This window comes from Stegostoma tigrinum, chromosome 2, assembly GCF_030684315.1.
Source record: "Stegostoma tigrinum isolate sSteTig4 chromosome 2, sSteTig4.hap1, whole genome shotgun sequence".
Taxonomy (NCBI): domain Eukaryota; kingdom Metazoa; phylum Chordata; class Chondrichthyes; order Orectolobiformes; family Stegostomatidae; genus Stegostoma; species Stegostoma tigrinum.
In genome coordinates, this window is record NC_081355.1 from 58345648 (window position 1) to 58351647 (window position 6000).

General features: G+C 36.2%; 1 protein-coding gene across 2 annotated transcripts in view; it reads left to right on the top strand.

The window, feature by feature from the left end:
* The window catches only part of tax1bp1b (Tax1 (human T-cell leukemia virus type I) binding protein 1b), a 130792-nt gene extending 125464 nt beyond the window's left edge, over positions 1 to 5328 (top strand). For both annotated transcript variants that reach the window (XM_048557898.2, XM_048557888.2), the window contains exons 17-18: positions 4167 to 4258; positions 4366 to 5328. In XM_048557898.2, coding sequence (XP_048413855.1) covers positions 4167 to 4258; positions 4366 to 4567 — 294 coding nt within the window. In that variant the 3' untranslated portion in view covers positions 4568 to 5328. The remainder of the gene's footprint in view (positions 1 to 4166; positions 4259 to 4365) is intronic.
* Positions 5329 to 6000: the final 672 nt, after the last annotated feature.

Sequence of the window (6000 nt, forward strand, 5' to 3'; positions counted from 1 at the left end):
ATGGATACTTGAGTTTGGTGCAGAGTCATTGGACACGTTGGCTAGGAGTTGTCTGAGTTCTTTAAGACTCCGATGATTGGACTAAATGAATGCCCTGAATGCTCTATGACAAGACCCAGATTGTTATCCTGGAAAGAGGCCCCTATTTGATCATGTCTGCATTCAGTGACCAGTTAAGAAAATAACAGCAGGCTCTCAAATCTGGAAGGTCAGTTGGAGGCCAAATAGTGTTGGAAGATTTTCAGCTCCACCACCAGTGGTAGGTACTTGAATTATATGAAGCAGCATGTGGGCTCCTTTCTTCCCAACATTGGTCACAAATAGTGGGTACAAGGGCTAAAAGGACTGGTGACAGTCGACAGGAGGCAGTTTTAATAATAATGGCCAGGGTGTCTGTAGCAATTTATTATCTACATTTTGGCAGTTTTTTATTTTGTTTTTTCCATCTGGTAGTCACTGATAATCACATTCAGGCAGCCTTAACTTGTGCAGATGTCGCAAAACATGATGGAAATGTGAATTGCAAGAAGGAGGTGAAGAGGTTTCAAGAGGATTAGACAGGTTGAGCGAACAAGCACCTAATTAATGGACTATCATGTGGATTATATGCAATTATCCATTTTGGAAGAAAGAATAGAGATGTAGCACATTTGCATTGTGGTAAATTATGAACCACTGATGTCCAAATGGTCTTTGCTTGCTAGTACTACCTGTTAGCTTTCAGTGACTTGTATACAAGGATGCGAGTTAGAAAGGTGGCTGATATGTTGCTCAGAAACTTGGAATAACTGTACGTCTGCAGCTGCAAATCTGTAAAGGAACATTTGCCAACAGGGTCTCGGGTGTATGTAGGTTTTATTACAATGTGATAGCTTTGTGATCATTATTCATACCTTTTTATTTCAGATTTATTAAATAATTGAAATTAACTTTCCCAAGTCGCCATCATGGGTCTTGAATTAATGTCCTTTGATATTATTCTGAACCTCTGGATTGAGAGTTTGAGTTATTGATTCAAGAACATTAAGCTAAATACCATGCCTGTTGGATTATCTATAAAATTGGACTTGATACAATGCAGCCTAGGTTTTTAAATTAAGTATTTGGTTGTAATCTTATAAAGTTCCTTTGTTCAAGAAAAGTGCTGGATATTTTCCAAAATAACCCAAGGGAAGGAAGGAGACAAAAAAAATTTCACTGTAAGATAACCAAGTGTGAAGCCGGATGAACACAGCAAGCCAAGCAGCATCTCAGGAGCACAAAAGCTGACGTTTCGGGCCTAGACCCTTCATCAGAAACATATCACTGTTGACCAGTTAGCTGAACATCGGTTATTGGGAGAATTTTAGAATCTATTACGAATGATGTAACAGGACATTTGAAATATGTAACATAATCGAGCAGAGTTAGCCTGGATTCAGGAAAGGGATATCACATCTGAGATAGTTATTAGAATTTTTTGAGGAGCTAACACGTAGTTTAGATAAAGGGGAAGCAGTGGATGTAATATATTGGTATTTCCAGAAGTAGTTTGAAGAGATACCACACATTAGTACGCTACTTAGTCAGAACCCATTGTGTTTGGGGATAGTATATTAACATGTAAAGATGACTGACAAATTAAACGAAACCATCAATAAGGTGAGTATTTTTAGGACGGCAACCTGTAACTTGAAGAGCACCACATGGATAAATCATTTACAAAAATCTATTAATGCACAGATGAGGGAGTCAATGTATTATTGCCACGTTTGTGGATGCCAAAAAGAAGTGGGAATGAAGGTGCCGAGGACGACACAGAGTCTGCAGACGGTTATATGTAGGTTTAATGATGGTCAGACTCTTGGCAGATAGAATATAATGTGAGAAATTGTGAGGTTGTACTTTGCCAGGAAGAGTAGAGGATCTATATATTATTTGCATAGAGAAAGACTGCAAAAATCTACAACAGAAGGATTTTGGAGTCCTTGTCCATAGATCTCAAAAGCTAGCATTCAGGTTCAGCAGCTAATAGGGAAGGCACATGGTATTTTGGCTTACAAACAATGGAGTATAAAAGTAGGGGCACATTGCTAAAACTGTACAACGTACTATCATGTCTGGAACAGTGTGAACAGTTTTGGTACCATTATCTAAGAAATGATGTACTGTCATTGGAGGGAATCCAGAGAAGATTTACAAGGTTGATTCCTGATGTGGAGGGATTTTCTAATAGGAAGAGGTTGAGTATTTTAGGTTTTTACTCCTTGTGAGAGTGAGAGGTGACCTTGCTGCAACATACAAAATGTTTAGGGGGCTTGACAGGGTAGATGCTGAGAAATCTTTTTCACTTGCAGGAGAATCTAGACCAGAGGGTATAATCTCAGAATAAGTAGTCACCCAGTTAGGGGGTAGGTCAGTAACTATTTTCAAAGCTAAGAAATTAGTATGGTAATGGGGAGTTATGTGGATAAGGCAGGAAAATGAAATTGAGCATTATCAGATTAATCATGATGTCATCGAATGACAGATCTGACTTGACGGGCTGAATGATCTCCTGTTCCTATTTTTAATGATCACTTAGTGTACAATACTGAAAATAATTTCAAACTCTGAAGACTTTGTGCACTTTTTATTTCCTAATAAATATTTAGTTCTTATCCAGATTATTAAGTTTTATGAGTAATGAAATGTTACATTTCTTGTGTTGGTAACTCTAAACATCAGCTGTAATTTTTGACTGACTTGTAGAATTCTTTGCCATCAATAATGCCCCTAAAGTGTCTGTTGTGTAAAAAATGTGAAATTGATAATTAATTGTAAATTCACTTATTTTGGAAATGTTATACAAACCCTTTAGACATTTTGCAGTTTTTAAAAAACATAAGTATATTACATATTTGGACCAATTGTGGATGCTTTATGCATGGTTAATGACTTCAGTTGTTATTAAAGGCATTTAAGAACTTTTAGTGCTGTGAACTGACGTGTTGCTGGATCAGCAATAATAACTTTAGTGACCTGAACAGGCCACTCTCTTTTTTTCTCGCATGGGTTTGACTTCACTCTCTGGAGGCAGACTAAAGGGCATCTTATGTTAGCCCGTTTGAACAAAACATTCTTTAGCTATCCATTAGTTTTGTAGTCTTGTTAGTATTGGCAAAAACAAAATGTTTTTCCCTTCAACAAATTTGACTGCTCTTGCAGCATTGCTTCCAGTTCCTGCCCTTCTAGGACCACAGGACTTGCCAAAACAATTAGGGTGAGGTGTATGAGGTTGTTCCTCCAAACAAGGACAACTCTTGGCCATGGCAAGAACCTGTGCACAGAATCTATTAATATATGGAGGCAGTTGCACCGTAGCTAAAGCATAGTTTTGATTGATCAGGAAAACCTCCTGCTCTTACTGCTTGTCATAGTTGCATTGGAAAGATATAGACTAATATCAACCTATTCTGTCATGTTATGACTCCTTCCACAACTGTCAAGTCCTGTTGTAGGTGGTGAACCTGGAGTTTCTGACACAGAGGGAGGGATGTAACAAACCATGAGACCAGAGTATGGTGTAATTCATCATGGGAAATAATTTCAAACTAACATTTTAATAATCCCTTTATCTAAATTTCATGTTTTGGAACAAGTTTATTTTCTTAAAAATGGCTAAATAATCCTTGCATTGGAATAGATTATTTCCAAATACCTTAAGAAATATGGTCTAAAATCCTGAAATGTGACACAATTCCAATTCTGCTAATTGTATTTAGGCATAATTAGGAGTTTACTGTGTCACATTATTTTGGTTCTGGAATTTGGGTTTACACTAGTATTGTAACTGTATGAAAAAGGATTTTGTTCTGAAAGCTGTTAAGCAATGTAAGATAATTCTGATTGACATAAACCTGTTTTGAAGCAGAAAATTTGTAATTGTTACTTATGCCAACCAAGGCAAAGCCTTAGGAATTAAATATCCAATATATTAGTGTTACACTTTATTTGGTAGTACTTCTACATTAGATTTGGGGTGTCAGTAATGTAACACTCCAGATCTAATGTAGAAGTACATTAGATGTAATGTAAGGGAACTGTTTTTGGACTGACCCTTTTTATAATTGCTATGTGACCACTTGCAAATAAATTTTCTGAAATTATCCTTGTTTAAGTACTTAACATCATCTTACTGTTGACAGGATGATGAAGAATGTGGTTCACCAACCGGTATTTCTGATCCTCAAGGATTCCGGCTACAAGAACGAGGTGCTCACTTCTGCTTTAATTCAAGGCAAGTTGATTTCTTGGATTCTCAAAATTTATTTTCCATGTAACTTTTTCCTTTCCTTTTACAAAAAAAGTTATATTCATTAACATGTTTTGTTTTTAATTTTGTAGCCTTGATCTTCACAAGAAGTGTCCACTGTGTGATGTAGTATTCCCACCCAACTATGATCAGAGCAAATTTGAAGAACATGTTGAAAGTCATTGGAAGGTGTGTCCCATGTGCAATGAACAATTTCCCCCAGATTGTGACCAGCGTGTATTTGAAAAACATGTCATGACACATTTTCCTGAAAGTGTTCAGAGCTTTGATTAAATTACAAAGCCTATTTAAGTTCCTTGATCTGTAACTAAAATTAGTTGCATTAATTTTAAAAATTTAGTTAGTACACTAGATATTGCTATTACTGAACGGCACCTTTAATACTGGCTGAACAAGTAGTTTTGCTTTATTCAAAACCATCTTTAATCTCGTGCATACACCGCTGCGCATAAAAGTTGTGTAAAAGCATGACTAATAATGCAAGTACTGAAATGAATAGTTGCGGTAGAAGACAACCAAGTATATCTAATTTGAACACTATTTGCAATGCTTTCACTCTGCCATGGATTGTAATCCTAAAATTAATTATAGTTTTAGAACATTAGACAAAAGCATACTTCTGACATATAATCTATTATGGATCCTAAACTGTATAATGCTTCAGCCTTCAAATTGTGACTATACACAGTTACTTGAATTTGTTTTAACAAGTTTAAGTATATCTGAAATCCTGACTTTGAATTTAATTCTGATGTTATGAAAATATAAGAAACTGTGTGCGCTTCTGGACAATAGTACTTGAATGTAAAATGTTCCATTTCCATTTAAGATATCAGAAAATATCCTTTATTGTGAATTTGATATTTAATGTCCCTTTCAGTGAATGCCTACTGGTATACATTTTCTGAATAATTTTGCTATTATGTTGGATCTGAACGTTTATTTACATTCTGTTTGTCACTAGTAATGGTGTATCAGGCTTTATAAAGCAGTGGACCTCTGTTTATAATAAAAATGGGTTCAGCTGTTGACAAGTGTCTATTGCTGGTTTTTTAGTAATCATTTGAATTATTAGGATGGAATTATTATTATGGTTAAAATGTATTTGACCCAACTCTGGCATACAGGCTAATTCCTTTGTGGCAGTTAGCAACAGGCTCTTGTTGTACAAAATATTGAGATCTGATATATTATGACAAGATGGACCTTATAACAAATATATCTCAGCATCTCTGTCCAAGGCAATTTCCTAAGGCTAAAGCAGAGTATTCACAGTCTTGGTGTTGTATCTGACATAATATTCATGCCATTGCTAAAACCATCTGTTTCTATCTCTGTAACATTGACCTATTCTGCCCACCTGAGCTCATATACTGAAATCTTCTGAAATTGATAATGAATATACTGAACATACTGAAATTGATTACTTTGTTTGCTTTATGCTTGATACACTTTAAGTTGACCTCCCATGGTCTGCCCCTCTCTGTATGCTTGATGTAATCCAACCTAGTTAAGCAACATCTCTGTTTTAAGATTCTTATTCTTATTTTCAAATCCATCACTGGCCTTATTCGCTTCCCCTGCTCCCCAACTATTGTCATTTCTAGTCGTTGACATGCCTGTGTTAAATTTAATCCCCCCCCCACCACCTCGCAGTGATAGCTGTGTAACCAGCTGCACCCAAAACCGTAAGCTCCAGAGTTCCC